Source organism: Oncorhynchus gorbuscha, linkage group LG09 (assembly GCF_021184085.1).
Source record: "Oncorhynchus gorbuscha isolate QuinsamMale2020 ecotype Even-year linkage group LG09, OgorEven_v1.0, whole genome shotgun sequence".
NCBI lineage: Eukaryota > Metazoa > Chordata > Actinopteri > Salmoniformes > Salmonidae > Oncorhynchus > Oncorhynchus gorbuscha.
Window position 1 is genome coordinate 24,480,204 of NC_060181.1, and position 24,914 is coordinate 24,505,117.

At 43.5% G+C, this 24,914-nt stretch overlaps 1 protein-coding gene across 9 annotated transcripts in view; it reads left to right on the forward strand.

The window, feature by feature from the left end:
• The window catches only part of map7d1b (MAP7 domain containing 1b), a 52,078-nt gene that overhangs the window by 8,903 nt on the left and 18,261 nt on the right, over positions 1–24,914 (forward strand). For 7 of the 9 annotated variants that reach the window (XM_046361769.1, XM_046361766.1, XM_046361767.1 and 4 more), the window contains exons 2-4: positions 20,371–20,625; positions 21,808–21,876; positions 22,283–22,303. In XM_046361769.1, coding sequence (XP_046217725.1) covers positions 20,371–20,625; positions 21,808–21,876; positions 22,283–22,303 — 345 coding nt within the window. The remainder of the gene's footprint in view (positions 1–20,370; positions 20,626–21,807; positions 21,877–22,282; positions 22,304–24,914) is intronic. The other 2 variants (XM_046361772.1, XM_046361775.1) reach the window with 1 other exon arrangement.

Below are 24,914 nucleotides of genomic sequence, written 5' to 3' on the forward strand. Positions count from 1 at the left end.
AAGCTCAGTCTGATGATGCTGTGACACATCGCCCCAGACCATGACGGACCCTCCACCTCCAGCTCATTCCATCGACAATAAACGCAAATGCGACCATTACCCCTGGTGAGACAAAAACGCGATCTGTCAGTGAAGAGCACTTTTAGCCAGTCCTGTCTAGTCCAGCGACGGTGGGTTTGTGCCCATAGGCGACGTTGTTGCCGGTGATGTCTTGTGAGGACCTGCCTTACAACAGGCCTACAAGCCCTCAGTCCAGCCTCTCTCAGCCTATTGCTGACAGTCTGAGCACTGATGGAGGGATTGTACTTTCCTGGTGTAACTCGGGCAGTTGTTGTTGCCATCCTGTACCTGTCCCGCAGGTGTGATGTTCGGATGTACCGATCCTGTGCAGGTGTTGTTACACGTGGTCTGTCACTACGAGGATGATCAGCTGTCCGTCCTGTATTCCTGTAGTGCTGTTTTAGGCGTCTCACAGTATGGACAATACAATTTATTGCCCTGGCCACATCTGCAGTTCTCATGCCTCCTGCAGCATGCCTAAGGCACGTTCACACAGATGAGCAGGGACCCTGGGCATCTTTCTTTTGGTGTTTTTCAGAGTCAGTTGAAAGGCCTCTTTAGTGTCGTACGTTTTCATAACTGTGACCTTAATTGCTTACCGTCTGTAAGCTGTAGTGTCTTGACGACTGTTCCACAGGTGCATGTTCATTAATTGTTAATGGTTAATTGAACAAGCATGGGAAACAGTGTTTAAACCATTTACAATGAAGATCTGTGAAGATATTTGGATTTTTACAAATTATCTTTGAAAGACAGGGTCCTGAAAAAGGAACATTATTTTTTTGTTGAGTTTAAATGTCATTACCCTGATCACACTTTTGTTGATTGGATATGTATCTAAGTTACAAAAGGCATACATTTGGTTGATTTGAACAGATAGGGGTGTGTGTGTTCAATTCAAATTTTAAACAGAAAAACTGTAATAGATTTTGATTTAAAGTTAATTTATTTAGAGTTAATAACAGGGTGTGTGTAATCTGGGGCGGCAGGGTAGCCTAGTGGTTAGAGCATTGGACTAGTAACTGAAAGGGTGCAAGTTCAAATCCCCAAGCTGACAAGGTACAAAATCTGTCGTTCTGCCCTTGAACAGGACGTTAACCCACTGTTCCTAGGCTGTCATTGAAAATAAGAATTTGTTCTTAACTGACTTGCCTAGTAAAATAAAGGTAAACAATCTGAGGTAGCAGGAGAAAGGGGGTCACAATTTGGATAATTATGATGGCAAGACAATGCTTAACAAGAAATGCATTTGATCTACTCCATGCTTATCATGTTAATTTTCCTTTCAACTATGGTTCCTTGCTTATCTATGCAGATTACTCACTAATTAGTGCTGTTAAATACACAGTACAGCGTTTCATTTTCCGGATTTAACTTTAGCTACTGTACAAGCATACTGCAGGCCTAGTTATTTAACATTTTAGTTAGTTAGTTTTAGTTTCATAATTCCCAAATTTGTCCTTGCGTTTCTGGCCCTCTGTTTTACTTTTGATACAACAGTTTTCAATCAGACCTAGTGTTATTTCATCTTATCATTATCATCTTTTTTACCCCATTCCATATATGGTCGACACAGTCTTATTAGAGCTTTGTAGTGTTGCTCTGTGTAAGTGCTATCCAGCTGTGAAGCAGAGCACTTCTTCCTGTTGTCCCGCTCCTCTGTAGCCATGTTGCATTTCTCTGTGGTGGTTATTGTTGAAGTATTGTTGCCTCAGCCCCAGTGGAGTCACCAGTAGCTGCAACCTCTATTATCTTTGAAGTAAGGCATGTGTGTGTTTTGGAAGTGTGCACATGAACCCCAGATTTAGGCTATCCACCCGCAGACCATTATCTGTGTCTGAATTAAAGCGCGCGCACACACACACACACACACACACACACACACACACACACACACACACACACACACACACACACACACACACACACACACACACACACACACACACACACACACACACACACACACACACACACACACACACACACACACACACACACACACACACACACACACACACACCGCTCTTGGTCACAGGACTTAGGGCACTAATATTAGCGCACAGCTGAAGGGTTAGACTTGGGCCTAACAGACTGTGTCTACAGCTCTATTCCCATCAGGACTAGACAGCACAGGGAGAGGATCGTTTGTCTTGATAGTTATCTTGACCTGTGACTGTGTAGTGTCAGGATCTTTCACAGTCCGTTAATACGTTAGTCACACGTGATATCTCAGACAGTACTGGCCCGATTGTTATGAAACTTAGTTGAATGATGCGTCTTGCCATAGATATACGGCATTCACACAATTACACTGATTGGCTCAAGGTGGGAGCTATAGTAATTAACTGAAATGTGTTTGTCACATGCAATATCTCAATTGGCCCAAGGGGGGGGGGGTCTGCATCATTCGTGGGGGACGACATCTTTACTATTGTCTTGTTTATAATTCATGTCACTGACGCTTGAATTGACTTTTCTTCCCCCACATTTATTTAGATCCTTCCTAATATTGAAAGAAACCCCACTTACTATATATAAAATGTTCTTCTCTCCTCAATCACAACAGAATAGCAGGCAGGCTTCACCACTGATACAGAGAGCAACTGAAACATCCTTCCGATCCGTTCCATAAGTTCGATCGATTCCCTCCTCAGTCTCTTAATGATGCCACGATGCTTCCCCCATTACAATGATTGAACTGTGACTGCTAGGTTAGAATCCTGTGTTTCTGTGGTTTTAATGCGTCCCAAATGGCACTCTATTCCATTCCTTATATAGTGCACTACTTTTGACCAGAGCAGTCAAAGTAGTGCACTACATAGGGAATAGCGTGCAATTTGGGATGCACATCCTTTGTCTCTTTCCTTCCTGGTACTTATTTTCCCTGGCAGTCTCAGGAACAAGGTTACATCCTGTCTGTGTTAAAGTAAAACACTCGCCGGACTCCTTATGTGGCCTCCTTTGAAGAGATACAGTACCTGTTAGATCTGATCACCTCTGCAGTGAATCATATGGGCTCTGCTGTGTTGTGTTGACTCCTGTCTCACCTTCCCCTCAGGTGTGTGCTGATCTTCATGTGCCTAACAGTCTTGTCAATGTTATCGTTTTAAACACACTTGCAAGTTCGCAAGCACACACATACACACACTCACACACAGTGGTGGAAAAAGTACTAAATTATCATACTTGAGTAAAAAGAAATATACCTTAATAGAAAATGACTCAAGTTAAAGTGAAAGTCACCCGGTAATATACTACTTGAGTAAAAGTCTTAAAGTATTTGTTTTTAAATATACTTAAGTATCAAAAGTAAATATATTTGCTAAACTATACCTAAGTATCAAAAATAAAAGTAAAAGTACAAATAATTAAAAATTCCTTACATTAAGCAAACCAGACAGATAGCCAGGGTCAATCTCTCCAACACTCTGACATCATTTACAAATAAAGCATTTGTGTTTAGTGAGTCCGCCAGATCAGAGGCAGTAAGGATGAACAGGGATGTTCTCTTGAGAAGTGTGTGAATTGGACAATTTCTGTTCTGCTAAGCGTTCAAAATGTAATGAGTACTTTTATGTGTACATAAAAGTAAAAATTGTTAAAAGAAATATAAATAGTAAAGTAGTGTACAGATACCCCAAAAAACGACTTAAGTAATACTTTAAAAGTACTTAAGTAATATTTTAAAGCACACCACTGGTTACACACACACACACACACACACACACACACACACACACACACACACACACACACACACACACACACACACACACACACACACACACACACACACACACACACACACACACACACACACACACACACACACACACACACACACACACACACACACACACACACACACACACAGGTAAATGGAGGTTGAGTTGAATTTCCCATTTGAATTGATTGAATGTCAATTCTCAACTAGGGGCCTCTCATCTTATTTAAATAATTAGTATTGAGTATCTGTCTGGTGTTTAATATTACATCTCAGTGGTCTGTTTTAATATTAAAAGGCTTACCTTGGCCGTTTTTATTATGTTGAATATCACCTCTTTTTGGCATAAAAAATGGAACACTTTGATAAAGTGTTCTATTAGTCAAGAGTGTGAAGTGGGCTGTGATAGGCTATGTGAAGTGGGCTGTGATAAGCTATGTCATATGTGCTTGCATAGCATATTTACAGTATACACATGTATCACAGCTTTTTACACCTGCGGTGAGTGAGTGCTCCCAGGCGGAGCTAGGAAGTGGTGGTATGAGAATGTGTGGGGGCTTTACTGTATGTATGTTGCTGATTCTGCAGGACTGAACCCCACCACTCCAGATGTTCCCTTCTTAAACTGTCTATGGCCCCTCCCCTCTCCTGCTGCAGTTTGGTCTTTGTGTTGTGTGTGTATATGTTTATGAATGTGTGGGTTTGTGTCAGTAGGTAGAAGCCATGCTGAGGCAATTTTTATTTGTAATAAGGCTAATGTTGTTCATATGAAAACAAATAGGAGCTAGCTGGAGCAACTGCTCTGGAATGCATCCCATGACCTGATAGCATGTCAGCAGGAACTGACTCAAGTCTTCCTCTGTTAATAGTGCTTTCATTTTGATGAAAATATACACTTCAGTATCTCTCTCTCTCTTTCTTTCTCTGTCTCTCTCTGTCTTTCTGTCTCTCTCTGTCTTTCTGTCTCTCTAACACCAAACACACTTGAAATCCCATATTTCTCTATTTAAATCACATCTGTCTCCAGTATTATGTTCATGCAGCAACCCTTGTTTTTATTCCCATCATGCACTGCACTAATGACATCCCATCTATAGAGGATGTGTGACATAATGATGAGGTCATGGTCTGTCAGCCTCCATGGCTCCTCTACAGTCACCACACCCAGTCTATTTTCTCCCTGTCTGCCTCCCAAATGCCCCCCTATTCCCTACATATTGCACTACTTTTGACCGGCCCTGGTCAAAAGTAGTGCACTATAAAGGGAATAGGGTGCAATTTGTGATGCACGACCTGTAAAAGCTCCGTCCATCTTAACGCCTCACCTCTTTTCTCTATCTCTGTCTATTAATGTTTGCCAACACTTCCATAACTTCTATATTAACCATACTTCATCTGGTGAATGCAGAGCAGGAACATGTTGAATCATTGATGATTCCATTTATGATTCATGCTTTTCTCTATATTGTCTATCTGTGTGAGTGTGTAACCCAGTTCATGCTGACTGAAAGCCTCAGCAGAGTTGGAGTCAAATTGCCCTTGTTCATTCCACAGGAGGACTGACGAGTCACGTTCCTCAGCCAGCTGTCATCTACAGTTTCCTCTTATAGTTGCCTTCGGATCCATTCCCTCTGGATAGAGATCCATGGCAAGCAGTCTATTCTAACCTTAGCACTCACATGAATCTCTGTAACCTCTCTGGCTCTTAATGGCAGGGGATAGGGATGAGGAGTTTCCTACCATCAGTAGAGATCCTTGGCAGGCAGTCTAACCTTAGCATTCAGCTGATTCCCTCACATGAGTCCCTATAACTGCTCTGGCTCTCTAACTCTTTTAATGGCAGGGGATGGATGGGGGTATTCCATATTGGGCTTCCATATTCCATATTGATGTAAAGAGTTGGTTCCACAGCAGCATCTCCAGCGCTGATATAGGTAATGTGATGATACCAAAACGAAGCTAGCTGGAGGAGCCATTAGCCATGATTGTCAGTAAAGGCACCTGGATTGCTGCACTCTAGCAGTAGTCTAGGTCATGGAACAGAATGAGCAGGCTAGACTTGCATACACAGCCTCTAGGCTGTCCCATAGACAGTCAAATCAAATCAAATGCTTTGAATACGCGTCCTGGTAATCCGTCTAGAGCAGTGGCTTTGTGAATGTTAACCTGTTTAAAGGTTTTATTCACATCGGCTACTGAGAGCGTTATCACACAGTCATCCAGAACAGCTGGTGCTCTTGTGCATGCTTCAGTGTTGCTTGCCTTGAAGCGAGCATAAAAGGCATTTAGCTCATCTGGTAGGCTCGTGTCACTGGGCAGCACGCGTCTGGTTTCCCCTTTGTAGTCCGTAATAGTTTTCAAGCCCTGACACATCCGATGAGCGTCAGAGCCGGTGTAGCAGGATTTAATCTTAATCCTGTATTGACGCTTTGCTTGTTTGATGGTTCGTCTGAGGGCATAGCGGGATTTCTTATAAGTGTCCAGATTAGTCTCTTGCTCCTTGAAAGCACCAGCTCTAGCCTTTAGCTCAATGCGGATGTTGCCTGTAATCCATGGCTTCTGGTTGGAATATGTATGTACAGTCACTGTGGGGATGACGTTGTCGATGCATTTTTTGATGACGCTGATGACTGAGGTGATGTAGTCCTCAACGCCATTGGATGAATCCCGGAACATATTCCAGTCTGTGCTAGCAAAACAGTCCTGTAGTGTAGCATCCACGTCATCTGACCACTTCCGCATTGAGCGAGTCACTGGTTCTCCCTGCTTTAGTTTTTGCTTCTAAGCAGGAATGAGGAGGATAGAATTATGGTCAGATTTGCCAAATGGAGGGCGGGGGAGAGCTTTGTATGCATCTCTGTGTGTGGAGTAAAGGTGGTCTAGGATTTTTTTTCTCCCTCTAGTTGCACTTGACATGCTGGTAAAAAAGTGGTAAAACCGACTTAAGTTTGCCTGTATTAAAGTTCCCGCACACTAGGAGCGCCGCTTCTGGGTGAGCATGTTCTTCTTTGCTTATGGCCTTATAGAGTTGGCTGAGAGTGGTCTTAGTGCCAGCTTTATTCTGTGGTGGTAAATACATGGCTACAAATAATACAGATGAGAACTCTCTTTGTAGATAGTGTGGTCTACTGCTTATCATAAGGTACTCTACCTCAGGCGAGCAATACCTCGAGACGTCTTTAATATTAGACATCGCGCACCAGCTGTTATTGACAAAAAGACACACACCCCTCCACCCCTCGTCTTACCAGAGGTAGCATCTCTGTTCTGCCGGTGCATGGAAAATCCTGCTTGCTCTATATTGTCCGTATTGTCGTTCAGCGACGTCTCAGTGAAACATAAGATGTTACAGTTTTTAATGTCCCGTTGGTAGGATAATCTTAATAGTAGGTCATCAATTTTATTTTCTAACGATTGCATGTTAGCAAAAGAACGGATGGCAGTGGGAGTTTACTCGCTCTCCTCCGGCTTCTCAGAAGGCTGCCCGATCAGCGGCCCCTTTTCCTGCATCTTACACAAAACCCCCAAAATCTTAGAAAATAGCACAATTGGTTGGGAGAATGTAAACGTCAGCCATGTTCTTCAGCTCCAATACAACAACATATGGCTGTTGAAAGAAACTATACAGCAGAATTAACTCCGTGAAAAACATCATGTTAATTTCTTCTCGTTACTGTTTTAACATAATCCAAATGTCTGAGTTAGCCTAAATGCTGCACCAGCAACATGGAAGTTAGTTGAAACTTAATGAAGACAGAAATGTATGAACGATTGTGGAGTGCTGCACATAGTGAGCATATCTTTGAGCGCAAGCGCCCTGTAATTGAAAGGCTGCTTTAGAATATAAAATATTTTCTGAAAGCGCCCTTTCATTGAACTAAACTAAAAGTAGTGTTTTTCCAAGAGAGACAGTGATTCGTTACAGTTGTTGGTCTTTCTGGTCTCTCTAGGACTGCTATGGCTGTGTTCATCTGGTGACCTCTCTACAGGGGCAGTCTGCAGTTCAAACAACAACCAAGTGGATACCCCTCCACTGTTTTTGGTAAACAGCTGAGGGATAGGGTTGGAGAAATGTAACCTCTCTCAAATTCATAGACAGAGCAATGGATGCAAGGACTGACCATCTGGAGGCATCTTTAAATAGCTACTGAGGTGGCTGGGTGATAATTATAAAAGTTCAAAGGTTCAGCCAATGTTTGTTTTATTGCTCCGTTCCCATTGTAGATGCTTGTGAGGGAGTTCTAAGATGCTTCAGGTGTTATTGATGTCTGAGAGTCATGGATGGGCCCAGAGGGGATGGTTATGGCGCAGGTTGCTGCGTGAATGACTGGACTCCCTGAACTTCTGGTTTACTTGGTTTTATAGTGGTCAGAGACTGTGTTGTCTGCCACTGATGGAGCTGGGAAAGTGATTGTAGAAGAAAGACTGTTGAATGTAGGCCTCATTGGAGCTATGTTGTCTCTTGTCCCGGTTGAGTTGTTGTTGATATATTGTTTATTATGACTGTCTATGTTTGTCTCTCTCTCTCCTCACTGGGGGTCACTGTCACTTACCATGTTGCCATCCAGCCACAAACACTGTACACACACACTGTGACACACACACTGAGACACACACACTGTGACACACACACTGTGACACACACACTGAGACACAATCACTGTAACACAATCACTGAGACACAAACACTGAGACTCAGGGGAAGTGCACATACCAGGGATTCCTGAGGTCAGCCTGACCCAGATCCAGTATGCTGGTGCTCCTCCCTCCCTCCCTCCCTCCCTCCCTCCCTCCCTCCCTCCCTCCCTCCCTCCCTCCCTCCCTCCCTCCCTCCCTCCCTCGGCAGACAGACCCTAAACTGCACACACACTGCCTCCGTCAAACGCAGCCCCCATTGCAGGCTCTACTTACAGTACGTAGGCTAATGCAGTGTGTAACATACCCAGAATGGACTTCTCTTGACTTGATCACAATTCTTATGTAACAACAATGATCTTGTCCTGGCCTGTGTAAAGCAGTTCTCACATAGATTTGTTAATACTCAAATTTGCTTATAATTTCCACCTACTTACTTATTACTTTATTTTTCTTTGGGATTCTCACTGTTTTATACCCACCGTCGGAGCATGCTTCCAGCCTCTGTGATTTCCCAAAGGTGCCACAGCAGAAACCCAGTCCCATGTATGGTTGACATTCTCCGTAGGGTGCACTGTGCTCCGAGCTGCTTGTCACTATTTTTAACTCCCGTGTCTGTCAGAGTGGCACAGAAACCTGAGATGGCCGGCTGCGGTAGAGGGGAGCAGAGAGGAAGAAGGGAGGAGGGTGAATCTGCTGGATCTGTGTTTGTGTGTTCATTGGGGGCCTGTCACATGAATAGGCCTAGTTGAGGAGACCTACACATGTTGAGTGGACTAGGAACATATCTGAAGGGCCTTTAAGACATGGAGCCGGAGCTCCTTATAGTTACTAAGATGAATTGTGTTTGACTACGTCCCTATGAAATTATAATGTACAGTATTTTGCTACAAAATGATCAGTGATCAAATATGAACTGAAACTATTTTGGACTTGCTTGTACTCTTCCTATAAACAACCCGACCATACCAGACTCACAGATTGACTCACGAATGAAAACAACTTTAGTGTTTTTCTAACAGAACGTTCCACAATGTTCCTTCCACGCAGTCTGTTCCTTTTGGAGTTTGTTTCTGTTCTCTCCTTCCCTCTTGTCCTGCCCCTCCTTCCACTTTTGGTTCCTTCCCTCAACATCATTAAAGCCCAGAGATGAAAACACAGGGCCACACCCACACAAACATACTTATTACTGTAATAACCCCATAGCACAGTTTCAAAACCACCCCCAAATTTGACTTGGGATGAAGTCAGACTCTGTCGTCCTCTCTCCCTCTGTTGTGTGGTTTTAGCTAAGTTCCTGTTTCTATGCAGAGAGTTCACAATAGCTTCTATTTTAGCTTTTGGAAAGTAGGACATTTGACCTTTTCATGTCTTTCCCAGTCGCGTGAGGGTTTATAGTTCAGTGACAGAGGTGGGCTCTCTCACCTTTTTCTCCTAACACTATACTACCTGAAGGGTGTCTTCAACCTTTTCCTCCCAGTTATCCAACAGACCTGGATATGCTTCTTGAACTCATGATAGTCCTTCACACTGTCAATGTAGCACTGTGGGGTGTTTCTTCACCTTTTCCCTCTCAATGTATGGCACTCTTATTTAGGTCATATTTTGCAGTTCTTGTGATGTAATGTTAAAATATTCCAAGTTTACTCTCTGGGAAGGTTTATTGTACTATTCTTGCCAAATCACATTGTATTTTCTGGCAGTTACAAGTGAAGTGATTCTCTTTGCAGTCATCTTGACAGATGATTCAATGCACATTATAAACTGGGTGGTTCGAGCCATGAATGCTGATAATCTGAAAGCCATATACCACGGGTATTACAAAACATTTATTTTTACTCTTCTAATTACGTTGGTAACCAGTTTATAATAGCACTAAGGCACCTCGGGGGTTTGTGGTATATGCCCAATATACCACGGCTAAGGGCTGTATCCAGGCACTCCGCGTTGCATCGTGGTAAGAACAGCCCTTAGCCGTGGTATATTGGCCATATACCACACTCCCTCAATTCTTATTTCTTAATTATCCTCCCATTAACCTGCTATGATTTCGCCTCTGTGTTGCCATCCCTGGCTAGATGTGTGTACTGAGAGAGGCCCAGTGTTAATATGTGATTTATCGGGTTCGGTGAGCGTTTGTTCTCTGCACTACTTTTGACCAGATTCCTATGAGCAGGCCCATCCTCAGACCCTTTGATGAGTCTGAGGAGAGGGATACGCTCCATCTGCCCACTGTGAGCTTAATGTGAGTCAGAGAGCAGGCTGGATGCCTTCACACCTATATCACACAACATTATCCTTCTCTTTCTTTGTCTCGCTCTTTCTTTTCCTCCCTCTCTCTCTCTCTCTCTCTCTCTCTCTCTCTCTCTCTCTCTCTCTCTCTCTCTCTCCCTTCTGTTCCTTTTTTTGTCTCTCTTTCTTTTGTTGCCCTTTGAATCATTGTAGAGATGCACAATCTATCTTCTCCCTTGTTCTACTGAACCTCCCCCTCTCTCTATCAATCTCTGTCTCTCTCTCTCTTCTCCTCTCTCGCTGTTCTCCATAGGTCTTTGTAGAGGTGTGCAATTTTTCTTCACCCTCCCCCCAACGCTCTCTCCCTCTTTCTCTCCTTTTCTCTCTCCCCCACCATGCGCCATTATGTTGTAGTGCAGTTTGTCACTGTGAGCACCAGTGTTGCTGTTACAGCTAGGCCCAGATAGCAGCTGAATAGCACAGTCTACAGAGAGACACAGAGCCCTCGGTCCTGGTCAAAAGTAGTGTATTATATAGGGAATAGGGTTCCATCTGGGACGCAGACACTGTCAGCAGGAGAGCCAAGTATAAAAACAACGTCTGAGGAGGTACTAATACAGGATGTGTTTTGGGTTCCTGTGACCTCTCTGTCACCTGTCCAAAGGTCAGATGTTAAGAAGCTTGGTCCAAGGACTGAAGATCAGAGCAAAGACTGATTATGCTTCATAATGCTTTTGTTAGTGAATCCTATAGAGAATATGATATGTCCTGGAACTTGACTTTGAATGCTACTGGTTATGTGTTACTGCAAAGTATCTGCCTGATGGTATGGTATTTCATTCCAATGGTCGATGTGCACACGTCACCTTCTGTCGACTCATGCATCCCAGTGTTTACCCTATATTAATTTAGCAGCAGCAGGCCATGTCCACTACCATGCCCCCGCCACACCCACCTCCTAAGCCCCCTTTTGTTCCAGAAAAAAACCCTGGAATGACAAGCTGCAATGTATATTTGTAGCATTTGATGCATTGAGTCTTTTGGTGGTTTTAAATGAGGTACAGTGCCTTCGGAAAGTATTCATACCCCTTGATTTATTCCACATTTTGTTGTGTTACAGCCTCAATTCAAAATGGATTAAATCTTTTATTTTATTTTATCACGCATGTACACACAATAACCCATTATGACTAAGTAAAAACATGTTTTTAGAAATTTTGGAAATGTTAAAATGGGGGTGCATGACCCGAACCCCCCTAGCAAAAGGAAATCTCAAAAGCAAACTTTTGCTACCACTGCTGAAGAAAATCCTAGGGGAAACACTGCATCCCCCTCTCAGAGGGATAATGTTCCTGTTCCAGACCAGAGCTTGAGTAACCAGCAGCATATTTAGCATTTTAAGAGCTTTTGCAGAGGTTGGCACATCATTAATTAGCCATTCTAAATGTTACGTCAGCACTTTCCTTTTCAGAGAAGGCCTGTATTGAAATTGGCCTGTTTGCCCCTCAAAATGGCGCTCTACGGCTGAGCCTTTTCTCTGCATTTGTTGATAGTGCTTGATGGAAATATAGCCTATATCTTTAGTCTCCCCCCCTCCCTCTCAATCGACTCTCTCCCTTTCATTTTCTAAGTCTACTCTCTCTTTCTTTTTCTTAGTCTACTCCCTCCCCCCTTTCTCTCTCACGCTCTTATTTTTCTGATACCATCTCTCTATTTCTCTTTCTCTGTACTCTCTCTCTCCCAATTCAATTAAACTCAATGTGATTTATTGGCATGTTAACATTGCCAAAGCAAGTGAAGTAGATAATATGCAAAAGTGAAATAAACAATCAAAATTAACAGTAAACATTACACTCACAGAAGTTCCAAAAGGATAAAGACATTACAAATGTCATATTATGTCTATAAACAGTGTTGTAACAGTACAAAAGGTACAATAAATAAGCATAAATATGGGTTGTATTTACAATGGTGATTGTTCTTCACTGGTTGACCTTTTCTCGAGGCAACAGGTCTAAAATCTTGCTGCTGTGATGGCACACTGTGGTATTTCACCCAGTAGATATGGGAGTTTATCAAAATTGGGTGTGTTTTTGAATTATTTGTGGCTCTGTGTAATCTGAGGGAAATATGTGTGTCTAACATGGTCATACATTGGGCAGGAGGTTAGAAGGTGCAGCTCAGTTTCCACCTCATTTTGTGGGCAGTGTGCACCTGGCCTGTCTTCTCTTGAGAGTCAGGTCTGCCTACGGCGGCCTTTCTCAAAAGCAAGGCTATGCTCTCTGAGTCTGTACATGGTCAAATCTCTCCTTAAGTTTGGGTCAGTCACAGTGGTCAGGTTTTCTGTCACTGTGTATCTGCCACCTCTATTTAGGGCCAAATAGCATTCTAGTTTGCTCTGTTTATTTGTTAATTCTTTCCAATGTGTCAAGTAATTATCTTTTATTTTTTCATGATTTGGTTGGGTCTAATTGTGTTGCTGTCCTGGGGTGTGTGTTTGTGTTTGTGAACAGAGCCCCAGGACCAGTTTGCTTAGGGGACTTTAATCCAGGTCCCTCTTTGCCATGCAAATGAACTGAATCCCCCCAAAAAACATTTCCACTGCATTTCAGCCCTGCCACAAAATGACCAGCTGACATCATGTCAGTGATTCTCTCGTTAATAACACAGGTGTGAGTGTTGACAAGGACAAGGCTGCAGATCACTCTGTCATGCTGATTGCGTTTGAATAACAGACTGAAAGCTTCAAAAGGAGGGTGGTGCTTGGAATCATTGTTCTTCCTCTGTCAACCATGGTTACCTGCTAGGAAACACGTGCCGTCATCATTGCTTTGCACAAAAAGGGCTTCACAGGCAAGGATATTGCTGCCAGTAAGATTTCACCTAAATCAACCATTTATCGGATCATCAAGAACTTCAAGGAGAGTGGTTCAATAGTTGTGAAGAAGGATTCAGGGCGCCCAAGAAAGTCCAGCAAGTGCCAGGACCATCTCCTAAAGTTGATTCAGTTGCGGGATCGGGGCACCACCAGTACAGAGCTTGCTCAGGAATGGCAGCAGGCAGGTGTGAGTGCATCTGCACGCACAGTGAGGCGAAGACTTTTGTAGGATGGCCTGGTGTCAAGAAGAGCAGCAAAGAAGCCACTTCTCTCCAGGAAAAACATCAGGAACAGACTGATATTCTGCAAAAGGTACAGGGATTGGACTGCTGCGGACTGGGCTAAAGTCACTTTCTCTGATCAATCCCCTTTCTGATTGTTTGGGGCATCTGGAAAAATGCTTGTCCGGAGAAGACAAGGGGAGCGCTACCATCAGTCCTGTGGCATGCCAACAGTAAAGCATCCTGAGACCATTCATGTGTGGGGTTGCTTCTCAGTCAAGGGAGTGGGCTCACTCACAATTTTGCCTAAGAACACAGCTATGAATAAAGAATGGTACCATCACATCCTCCGAGAGCAACTTCTCCAGGAACAGTTTGGTGACGAACAATGCCTTTTCCAGCATGATGGAGCACCTTGCCATAAGGAAAAAATGATAACTAAGTGACTCAGGGAACAAAACATCAATATTTTGGGTCAATGGCCAGGAAACTCCCCAAACCTTAATTCAATTGAGAACTTGTGGTCAATCCTCAAGAGGCGGGTGGGCAAACAAAACCCCCAAAATTCTGACAAACTCAACGCATTGATTATGCAAGAATGGGCTGCCATCAGTCAGGATGTGGCCCAGAAGTTAATTGACAGCATGCCAGGGCGGATTGACACATATTGACTCTTTGCATCAACTTCATGTCATTTTGACACCTTTGACACCTATAAAATGCTTGTAATTATACTTCAGTATTCCATAGTAACATCTGACAAAATATCTAAAGACACTGAAGCAGCAAACTTTGTGAAAATCAATATTTGTGTCATTCTCAAAACTTTTGGCCATGACTGTATTTGTGGTCCTGGCGACTGGACATTTTTTGGAACACCATTATTTTGGTCTTACTGAGATTTACTGTCAGGGCCCAGGTCTGGCAGAATCTGTACAGAAGATCTCGGTGCTGCTTCAGGCCCTCCTTGGTTGGTGACGGAAGCACCAGATCATCAGCAAATAGTAGACATTTCACTTCAGATTCAAGAAGGATGAGGCCGGGTGCTGCAGACTTCTAGTGCCCTCGCCAATTTGTTGATATATATGTCGAAGAGGGTGGGGCTTAAGCTGCATCCCTGTCTCACCCTTAGTCCATGTGGGAAGAAATGTGTGTTTTTTGCCAATTTTATTTGCAAACTTATTGTTTGTGTACATGGATTTTATAATGTTGTACGTTTTCCCCCAACACCAATTTCCATCAATTTGTACAGCAGACCCTCATGACAAATTGAGTAGAAGGCTTTTTTGAAATCAACAAAGCATGAGAAGACTTTGCCTTTGTTTTGTTTTGTTTGTTTATTTGTCAATTAGGGTGTGCAGGGTGAATACGTGGTCTGTCGTATGATAATTTGGTAAAAAGCCAATTTGACATCTCTGTCTCTTTCTCTTTATCAGTCTACTCCCTCTCTCCTCCCCTCTCTCTCTCAATCTATTGTAAAAATCTACGTATTCCCTAACTGCCCATGCCTTTGACTGTGTCTTGCTTAGTATTTTTGCTAAAGCTAGGCTGAACCTTGTCTTCTTCTCACTGTGGGCCAAAATGTTTGAGAAACAGATGCCTCACAAGTTCTCAACTGGCAGCTTCATTGAATAGTACCCGCAAAACACCAGTCTCAACATCAACAGTGAAGAGGCGACTCCGGGAAGCTGGCCTTCCAGGCAGAGTTTCTCTGTCCAGTGTCTGTTCTTTTGCCTATCTTAATCTTTTATTTTTATTGGCCTGTCTGAGATGGCTTTTTCCTTGCTACTCTGCCTTGAAGGCCAACATCTCGGGGTCGCCTCTTCACTGTTGACGTTGAGACTAGAGGTCGACCGATTATGATTTTTCAACGCCAATACCGATTATTGGAGGACCACAAAAGCCGATACTGATTAATTACATCAATACTGAATGAACACTTATTTTAACGTAATATAAAACATCAATAAAATCAATTTAGCCTCAAATAAATAATGAAACATGTTCAATTTGGTTTAAATAATGCAAAAACAAAGTGTTGGAGAAGAAAGTAATATGTGCCATGTAAAATATGTGCCATGTAAAAAAGCTAACGTTTAAGTTCCATGCTCAGAACATGAGAACATATGAAAGTTGGTGGTTCCTTTTAACATGAGACTTCAATATTCCAAGGTAAGAGGTTTTAGGTTGTAGTCAATTTGTAAGTCGCTCTGGATAAGAGCGTCTGCTAAATGACTTAAATGTAAATGTAAATGTAGTTAATATCGTATTTATAGGACTATTTCTCTCTATACCGTTTGTATTTCATATAACTTTGACTATTGGATGTTCTTATAGGCACTATAGTATTGCCAGTGTAACAGTATAGCTTCTGTCCCCCTCCTTGCCCCTACCTGGGCTCGAACCAGGAACACATAGACAACAGCCACACTCAAAGCATCGTTACACATCGCTCCACAAAAGCCGCGGCCCTTGCAGTGCAAGGGGAATAACTACTCCAAATCTAAAAGCGAGTGACGTTTGAAACGGTATTAGCGCATACCCAGCTAACTAGCTAGCCATTTCACATTGGTTACACCAGCCATTAGGCTGATAGGCAAAGCGCACAAAAGTGCTGTTTGAATGAATGATTACGGGCCTGCTGCTGCTCAGTCAGACTACTCTATCGAATCAGGCTTAATTATAACATAATAACACACAGAAATACGAGCCTTTGGCCATTAATATAATCGAATCCGGAATCTATCATTTCGAAAACACAACGTTTATTATTTCAGTGAAATACCGAACCGTTCGGTATTTTATCTAACGGGTGGTATCATTAAGTCTAAATTTTCTTGTTACATTGCACAACCTTCAATGAATGTCATAATTATGTAAAATTCTGGCAAATTAGTTTGCAATGAGCCATGCAGCCCAAACTGTTGCATATACCCTGACTCTGCGTGCAATGAACGCAAGAGAAATGACACAATTTCACCTGGTTAATATTGCCTGCTAAACTGGATTAGTAGTTATAACTAGTGATTATGATTGATTGTTTTTTATAAGATAAGTTTAATGCTAGCTAGCAATTTACCTTGGCTTCTACTTCATTCACGTAACAGGCAGGCTACTTGTGGAGTGCAATGGTTAGAGCGTTGGACTAGTTAACTGTGCGGTTGTCACAATTATGAGTGAAGAGGTGTGGAGTCAGGCGCAGAGAGCAAACATGTGGGAAAAACAACACGCTTTAATGTCCCGAAACACAACATGTACAAAGTGAAAACACAAATGAACAGAAATAACCGGACAGCGTGTAACCCAAAATACAACAAAATACACTCAACCAACAAAACAGACGAACAAGCCCGCACGAAACAGAAGCGGGCTAAACAGACTATATATACCCTATCCTAACAATCAAACTAGAAACAGGTGCTACCAATTAGACAAAACTAAACGAACACAGAACAACGGATCGGCGATAGCTAGTAGACCGGCGACGACGACCGCCGAGCGCCACCCGAACAAGAAGGGGAGTCACCTTCGGTAATATTCGTGACAGTACCCCCCTCCTGACGCGCAGCTCCCGCACCCAGCACCTCTCCTCCGGACCGTACCCCTCCCAGTCGACGAGGTACTGCAAGCCTCTCACCCGGCGTCTCGAGTCCAGAATAGCTCGTATCTTGTACGCCGGGGACCCCTCGATGTCCAGAGGGGGTGGAGGAACCTCCGGTACCTCATTCTCCTGCATGGGACCAGCTACCACCGGCCTGAGAAGAGACACATGAAATGAGGGGTTAATACGATAATACGAAGGAAGTGATAATCGATAACAAACCTCATTTATTCTCCTCAGGACTTTAAATGTCCCTATACACTGCGGACCCAGCTTCCGGCAGGGCAAGTGGAGAGGCAGGTTACGGGTCGAGAGCCAGACCCTGTCCCCAGGTGCAAACACGGGGGCCTCACTGCGGTGACGGTCAGCGCTCTTCTTCTGCCTTATACTAGCTTGGCGTAATGACTCCTGGACTGCCCTCCAGGTCTCCTTAGAGCGCTGTACCCACTCCTCCACCGCAGGAGCCTCAGTCTGGCTCTGATGCCACGGTGCCAAGACCGGCTGGTACCCCAACACGCACTCAAATGGTGACATGTTGGTAGAAGAGTGGCTTAGTGAATTCTGGGCTATTTCTGCCCAGGGAATATATCTTGCCCACTCGCCTGGCCGGTCCTGGCAATACGACCGCAGAAACCTACCCACCTCCTGGTTGACTCTCTCCACCTGACCATTACTCTCCGGGTGATACCCTGAGGTAAGGCTGACCAACAGGAAACTCTGGGAGAGTGTGGTGCTTACTCACCTGGGGTGACCGATGAGTATTCTGCCTGCCCTCATGATTCCCAGATGAATTCCTCCAGCACCGACCAGACGTGTGCCCTCTCCGGCCACAACTGGTACAGGAGGAGCTTCCTCCTCCGATCTCCCTTGATGCGGTACCTCCTAACTCCATCGGAATAGGGGCAGGAGGATCAGGAGGTAGAACTGACAAGACCCTTTCAGAACGTCCACGAGCAGCTAGCAGATGGTCCAACCGGATCGACAGGTCTATCAGTCCATCCAGGCCAAGTGTAGTATCCCGACAGGCCAGCTCCCTACGGACGTCCTCTCTCAGGCTACACCTGTAATGGTCTATCAGGGCCCTGTCGTTCCACCCTGCTCCCGCAGCCAAGGTCCGGAACTCCAGCGCGAAGTCCTGCGCGCTCCTCTTCCCCTGTCTCAGATGGAACAATCTCTCACCTGCCGCACGACCCTCTGGAGGGTGATCGAACACGGCCCTGAAACGGCGGATGAACTCTGAGTAGTTGTCTCTTGCCGAGTCGGGCCCGTTCCAGACCGCATTAGCCCACTCCAGGGCTCTACCAGACAGGCAGGTGATGAGGACCCCTACTCTCTCCTCCTCTGAGGGGGCCGGTCGAACGGTGGACAGGTAGGTCTAATTGTAGCAGGAATCCCTGGCACCCTGTCGCTGTTCCATCGTATTTCCTCGGAGGCGTCATGAGCAGAGCGCTGGAACCGGATCCAGATGGGGCAGATGATAGAGTTGCTGGTGGGAGGGTCGGTGGAGTAGTAGGGAAACCATTCCTCTCCCAACGATCCATCCTCTCCATCATCCGTTCCATCGCTGATCCTAGGCGATGGAGGATGGATGTGTGATGTTGGACTCTCTCCTCCATAGTGGGAAGAGGAGTGGTCGCTGCTCCTGCTGACTCCATATCGTGGTGCGGGCTTCTGTCACAATTATGAGTGAAGAGGTGTGGAGTCAGGCACAGAGAGCAAAGATGTGGGAAAAACAACACGCTTTAATGTCCCGAAACACAACATGTACAAAGTGAAAACACAAATGAACAGAAATAACCGGACAGCGTGTAACCCAAAATACAACAAAATACACTCAACCAACAAAACAGACGAACAAGCCCGCACGAAACAGAAGCGGGCTAAACAGACTATATATACCCTATCCTAACAATCAAACTAGAAACAGGTGCTACCAATTAGACAAAACTAAACGAACACAGAACAACGGATCGGTGATAGCTAGTAGACCGGCGACGACGACCGCCGAGCGCCACCCGAACAAGAAGGGGAGTCACCTTCGGTAATATTCGTGACAGCGGTTGCAAGATTGGGACACCTGAGCTGACAAGGTGAAAATCTGTCGTTCTGCCCCTGAACTAGGCAGTTAACCCACAGTTCCTAGGCAGTCATTGAAAATAAGAATGTGTTCTCAACTGACTTGCCTAGTTATATTAGAGGTATAAAAAGAAATATGAGACTAGGGTTTTGCAGGTACCATTTAATGAAGCTGCCAGTTGAGGCGTCTGTTTCTCAAACTAGACACTCTAATGTACTTTTTCTCTTGCTCAGTTGTGCACCGGGGCCTCCCACTCCTCTTTCTATTCTGGTTAGAGCCAGTGTTCGCTGTTCTGTGAAGGGAGTAGTACACAGTGTTGTGCGAGATATTCAGTTCTTTGGCAATTTCTCGAATGGAATAGCCTTCATTTCGCAGAAAAAGAATAGACTGACAAGTTTCAGAAGAAAGTTCTTTGTTTCTGGCCATTTTGAGCCTGTAATTGAACCCACAAATGCTGATGCTCCCGATACTCAACTAGTCTGAAGAAGGCCAGTTTTATTGCTTCTTTAATCAGAACAACAGTTTTCAGCTGTGATAACATAATTGCAAAAGGGTTTTCTAATGATCAATTAGCCTTTTAAAATGGTAAACTTGGATTAACTCACACAACGTGCCATTGGAACACAGGAGTGATGGTTGCTGATAATGGGCCTCTATACGCCTATGTAGATATCCATAAAAAATCTGCCGTTTCCAGCTACAATAGTCATTTACAACATTAACAATGTCTACACTGTATTTCTGATCAATTTGATGTTATTTTAATGGACAAAAAAATGTGCTTTTCTTTCAAAAACAAGGACATTTTTAAGTTGAGAAGTTGAGAATTTTTGAACAGTGTTATATATATATATATATATAAAATCTAGTCTTCAAACCTATCCTTTATGTATAGTGTTTTATGTCCGTTCATTGATGAACGTTATCCCTGTGTTTCAGGTCTCCCCTCCACACCAGAGCCTCGGTCCATCCAGAATGAAGAGAAGGAGATAATCAAGGACCTACTGACACCAGATGACTCAGACATTTCAGACCTCTCCCCAAACACAGAGTCCTGTCCCAAAACAGACCTCTCCCCAAACACAGAGATCTGTCCCAAAACAGAGCACACCTCAAAGACAGAGTCCTCCACCAAGACAGATGCCAGACCTGGCACCCCTGGGTCTAGTACCAGCCCCCAGCCTAAAAAAGGAGGTACAGTATACAACGTCTCACCTCTGAGCACCAGAGAGAGAGAGAACCAGGAGGATAAGGAAATAGCCTGGGGTTAGATATACAGTATAATGTGTAGAGTAAGGGAGCTATTGAAGCTGGTCTACCTGTCCACAGAGGGGAGAACCATCCGATGCTTCTGGTGATCGAATTGATCTTTGGTCATTACACACCCAATCAGACAGATGGCAATGGCTGAACCCCAAATCATTTATTGTGGATGGTACGGTATGCAGGAATAAGGAGGTGGGGTTTGAGGAGGAGGGGGGAGTACTGAGGCCCTGTGTTGGGACAGGAGGACCTCAGGCTCAGGGAGTTTTCCTGAACACTCTCCAGCCTGTCTCTTCAGACTCCAGCCTTATAAGACTCCAGTACAGAAATTCACCCTTTGATGGTGGTGGGAGGAAAGAGTGGTTGCTATAGTTACGGCTGGGGCATACATATTACATAGCATGAAGTTTGAGCTCCACAGAAAGAGATTGGCATTACCCTAAGGCCCCGTTTCCAATACATACAGATGTAGGAGATGTAGGCTGCGTCCCAAATTACACCCTATTCCCTATGTAGTGCACTGCTTTCCACCATGGTCAATAGGGCTCTGGTCAAAAGTAATGCACTATATAGGCAATAGGGTGCCATTTGGAACGCACACGTAGACCTTCATCTTGAATATATGAATACACACTGTAGTTTAGAATTGAAACAATAATTGTTTCAAGTACATGACCTCTGCTATGCTATTGTACTCTACATTACAGGTGCGATCAGCTGTTTTGTGCACTGGGACTCTGTAGTGCGTTGATATTTTAGGTCAAAATAAATGTACAATGTGTATACAAATCATTAGGAACACCTGATCTTTCCTTGAAATTGACTGACCAGGTGACCCCAGGTGAAAGCTATGATCCCTTATTGATGTCACTTTTTAAATCCACTTCGATCGGTGTAGATAAAGGGGAGGCAGGTTAAAGAAGGATTTTTAAACATTGAGACAATTGAGACATGAATTGTGTATGTGTAACTTTCAGAGGATGAATGAGCAAGACAAAACATGGAAGTGCCTTTGAACAGGGTATGGTAGTAGGTGACAGGCTTTTGTGTCAACTCAATATTAGGAAGGTGTTCTTAATGTTTGGTATGCTTAGTGTATCTTTCTCTGCCTAGATGGGTTGAGCACAGAGCAACGACAGAAGCAGGCCAAGGAGCGGAGGGAGGAGAGGGCCAAATACATTGGTAAGCCCTAAAGGAAAATATACTATAGAGAAATGATATCATTGTATCCTATGTGACATGTTGGGTTTGCCCAATGTGGAGGGCAAAGAGACGTATCTAGTCTTGTCTAGGGATGCGTCCCAAATGGCACCCTATTCCCTACATAGTCTTATGGGCCCTGATTAAAGGTAGTGCACTATAAAGGGAATAGGGTATCATTTGGTATGCAGTTGCTGACTCTAGACAGTGATACAGAATGTAGGGATTATTAACCCATTAGACACTGTAGCCTTCAATATGTTGAATTACGCAACCCTTAACTGATCTCCTGTCTTAAATTTGAAATACTCTGCCATGGGTTCTGCTTTTGCATGATTGATGCTTGTTGACACTTGCTGTTGTCTTCCCTCTCATATTGCTGCTTCAGAACAGCAAACTCAGCTGCAAGGTAAGGCAATAAGAACAGCACTGGTGACATCACTTGTTAGCAGCAACAGTCATGCTATTATTCTCCACATCTCCACCTTGTGATGGTGATGCAATGTTTTTTTATTTCCCTCTGTATGCTTCTCAACAGTTCTTTCCTTTTTCTACCTCCTCCATGAATCAGTTGTTTTGTCTTCTGTTTGTTGTCCTCGTTTTTCACTGGGAACGTTAGAATGTCTTGTTTTTCTCTGAAGGTCAAAATGATTAGATAGTTCAGTTATATGACCCCATCATGATGTTTTTTCTTTCAAGTTCTCATTTTGCAGATATTTTTCCTTCACCATATTTGTTCAAATCCCCCATCAATTTTTGCATGTATACTTTGCATTCATTTGATGGGGCATTAGTAATGTCTTTTCAATATAGATTTTTCTCTACAGATGTTTTCAGGATCTATTTTTCATGATATTGTATTCTGATCTTATTATCAACTCAGAGACATGCAGTAGACTAGTATTTTCCCCAACTCTATTCTCCCACAACATTGGCCTAAGCCCCTCTTTCTCTGCACTGAGGCCAAATCCTGAGCAACCAATCAGAGGAGGACTTGGCGGGCGTATCCCACTGAGCCGTCCCATAATCCCCCTGGGGAGCGGCGTGAAAAATGTGTAGTCATTACCGTGAATCGACCGTGACGTGCCTCTCAGACAGATTAGATGTAATTACTTATTTCATTAGTCTCATTATAATCGCCATGCCAAGGAATCGTTTCAGCAGCCAGCCAGCCAGCGGACAGAGCCTATTATTTGACTGATAATGGCTAACCTTTGGCTGACCTCTGTTGGTCCAGATGTAAGATATGAATCTCCTATGGACCAGATATTGTCATGTTTAGATCTCACAGCATCAAGCTTTTATGGTTAGATGTTCTAAAGTTTATGGCCATATATATATACTATACTGGTGATGACATACAACAAAAAGCTAAATGTGATTCTTTTTTGTACTTATCCCTTTAGGGTGGCAGGTAGCCTAGTGGTTAGAGCAGTGGGCCAGTAACCAAATGGTAGCTGGCTCAAATACCTGAGCTGACAAGGTGAAAAATCTGTCGACGTGCCCTTGTGCAATACCCTGAACCCTAATTTGCTCAAGGGGCACCGTACTACTATGGCTGACCCTGTAAAACAACACATTTCACTGCACATATCTGGTGTATGTGACAATAAAACATAAAACAAGTTTATTTACAACATATTTTAAAGCACAGGGTTGTTATGTAAGGGACATTGTATATAATGCCATTACTGTGGCTTTACAATGTTAAAGTGCATGCGCTCAAAGTATTTAGCTAAATGTATTTCTGCCACTCAGATACTGAAAATTACTATAATACATTTTGATCCATGATGGAGAAACAAGCTAGTGTTTTCTTTGTGGGTGCAGACTAGAGCAGGGGTCTGTGGCCAGATCTGATTTTTGTATATTATATTTTTTAATGAATATTACTAACAACAACAGATACATTTTGGCCAAGGGATTGGTGGAATGCGTTTAGAGGGTGTAATACAAAATACAATGTCATATTATTCATCTACAGTTTATGTTCTTAACCCTGAACAACATGGGCCTGGGAGGCTCACAGGAACATTGGTATCCACAGTACTCCAGCAATTAGACATTTTTCTCAATACTCAATACTTCTTGTATTCCCCAAAAACTATATATATTTTTAAAACATAAATGCACTGTAATTTAACCTTTAAAACTGCAAAGTTCTCTCTCTTCCCCTTGATAAAATGGGTAGAATTGCAGGAAATTAGCTTGAGGACTGGAAGATTTTCTCTCCGATGCCAAGAGGTGGGACTTGAAAATGTTTCTTCCCAGGGCCGGAGACTTGGTTCATCCGGGCATGCACTGCCGAAGTCATAGTAAATCTCCTTATATGCAAGTTGTGTTCTGATTATGAGGAGGTCCATGATTATTTTGCTATCACAAAAGGTGTCCCCAGACCGAAAATGTTTGAGAACCCCTGGATGAGAGTATTCTAGCCTTTTACTTATTTATAGAGAAGGGCTAGGGAATGTTAACAGAATACAAATCAGGCCCTTAACTTAGAACATCAAACACTCATGCATTTCAGATTTTGATCAAATCGTTTTAATGTTTCAAATATTTCAGAGTGAGGATTGCATTCATTATCAAAGATATGCGTTATCAAAGACATCTCACAATCAGCACAGAGACATTATCTTGTAAAAAATAAACTCTTCAAGTGTATCCAGACCCCACCATTTTAGTGCTAAACAAAACGTGTGCAGTGGAAGTGGGCCCCAAAAAAACTATGAGCCCCCCAAAAACTCTTCAAAAGTAGCTTGCCCCCACCATGCTAAACAACATGTGTGTGGAAGTGGGCCCGTGTGCAAGGGACTGCAGAACAGGAAATGCCACTCTGAGACACAGTACACATGTGGCGTCTACCTCAAAGAAGGCTTAATGAGCTGAGAGGACACAGCTGGTGCACAGCATGCTTGGATTTTAAACAAAGCCCGAATGATTGCATTTTAATCATGTCTGTCAGGAATGAGCCACAGAATCTGTGGCGTGAAACTCAGTATTTGCTAGAAAGCACTAGT